The following is a 1747-nucleotide window of genomic DNA, read 5'->3' on the forward strand; positions in this document are numbered from 1 at the left end:
ATTCTAACTTACAATGTCTAGTCTCTCACTGTGATATGATAAACAAAATGGAATCAGTTATAGAATGCATCTTGATAATCTAGTCTCTCCATGGCATTTTATTACATATCACAGTGACTGTGGAATTAGCTACCACTACTCCTTCTAAATAAGGAGTTGTATCATAGGCACTCTTTGCATTCTGATAAGAATTGGTCTTATTGGCTGCTGCTCCCAATTACACCAATTGAAGATTGAAGAAAGAGCTATGCTGGCTTAAGAGCCATACAGTGAATTTTTTGAGGGACCAATATAAGAAATATGTGATTGAGCTACATGTACGCCTTATAAACAGAGAACTTCTGAACACTTTATATAGGTGATATAATTAATTTTGATTCTTTAACTCTCCCTGTATTTTTCTTCCTTTCCCACTTTGTTTCTTTAAAGTCTATTATTTTTGTTTTAAAATGGAATTGTCTCAGGATCCGGGAACGTGGTGTCCCGTAAGATGGCACATAAGACGGCTGGCGAGGACTTGGTGAGGGCCGGGGAGCTCAGGCAGGTTAGAACCACCGACAGGGCCCGTGTTTCTCTCCTAGGGGCCCTCACGGAGAGAGTCCCCGATGCCGCTGGCCAGGCCCTAGTGAGCCCCTACCACACCCGCCGCGTGGGGAACCCCGAAGACCTCGTGGAGCTCGCCCAGCAGGTCCAGAAGGCTGATGAATTCATCAGAGCAAATGCTACCAATAAGCTGCTAGTTATAGCTGAGCAAATCCGGCATTTGCAATCACAGGCCAAGAAGGTATTGGAAGATGCTCAGAGAGATGCTGAACTACACCATGCATCTTGTAGTATGGTGAAAAAACCTGGAAATATTTACTACCTCTATAAACGGGCGAATGGACAACAATACTTTTCCATCATTGCACCAAAGGAATGGGGGGCAAGTTGTCCAAATGAGTTCCTTGGTGCCTACAAGCTTCAGCATGACCTCTCCTGGACTCCATTTGACAACATCGCGAAGAAAGATGCTGAAATCAGCATCATGGACAAGCTTTTGAACCAGCAGATGGCTCTGCCCCAATGTTCAGAGCCCAATTTCCAGGGCCTCACTCAGTGACAATGGACAGTGTCAAATAGAATGTGGGTCTGGCTGTTCTAGTCTCCTTAGCTTCCCTACCTCCTACTTTTGTGGGAGGTGAAAAGTGAGATATGATGTACATAGAAGTACCTTGGATGGAGAGCCTGTGTGAATTGAAAGTATATCCACTCTATTTTGGGCTCCACACTCTGCTTCAGGGAGTCCCTAGCTAATAGACGTGAGCTAGTAGCCATTATTACACATCACAACTCGCCCAGATGGACAGAATCCCTCCCCACAGCTGCACTAGAGACTTTATATAGGCAAGAGAAGAATTGTTGCTTTCTTGAAAAGGTTGCAGACTACTGTTTATACAAAGAAGAATCTGCACTGGCACTTCATTAATTCAGGAAATTTAAGAATGGGAGTAGGGTCAAGCAAAGGCCTGGCTTTTATGTTTCTCTAAGTGATTCTACTCTGTTCCAGAGAACTTTAGACTCAAAAGCATCATCCAGGGTCTCAGGAATATGTATTATGCAGAATGGCGGGTAGAGTAATGTGGCTGACTGGAAAAGGGACTCCATTTTTTTTAAAGGGCTGTCTAGTCTGATTTTCCCTTTTAACCCTTCTTGTTTGGCTGGAAAATTGAGAGAAGTACAGGGGAGAAGAGTGGTGGTCACTCCT

General features: G+C 44.0%; 1 protein-coding gene across 1 annotated transcript; it reads left to right on the plus strand.

Annotated features, from left to right (window-relative positions):
• Positions 1 to 490: 490 nt before the first annotated feature.
• On the plus strand, positions 491 to 1236 carry LOC123231555 (uncharacterized protein C1orf50 homolog). Its single transcript, XM_044657841.1, has one exon. It carries the CDS (start codon positions 491 to 493, stop codon positions 1100 to 1102), a length of 612 nt encoding a protein of 203 aa, XP_044513776.1. The 3' UTR covers positions 1103 to 1236.
• The last annotated feature ends 511 nt before the right edge of the window (positions 1237 to 1747 follow it).

Source organism: Gracilinanus agilis, chromosome 1, assembly GCF_016433145.1.
Source record: "Gracilinanus agilis isolate LMUSP501 chromosome 1, AgileGrace, whole genome shotgun sequence".
NCBI lineage: Eukaryota > Metazoa > Chordata > Mammalia > Didelphimorphia > Didelphidae > Gracilinanus > Gracilinanus agilis.

Bases quoted from the DNA above. Each gene is read 5' to 3' on its own strand.
- LOC123231555 (XM_044657841.1), top strand. From the start codon at position 491: ATGGCACATAAGACGGCTGGCGAGGACTTGGTGAGGGCCGGGGAGCTC.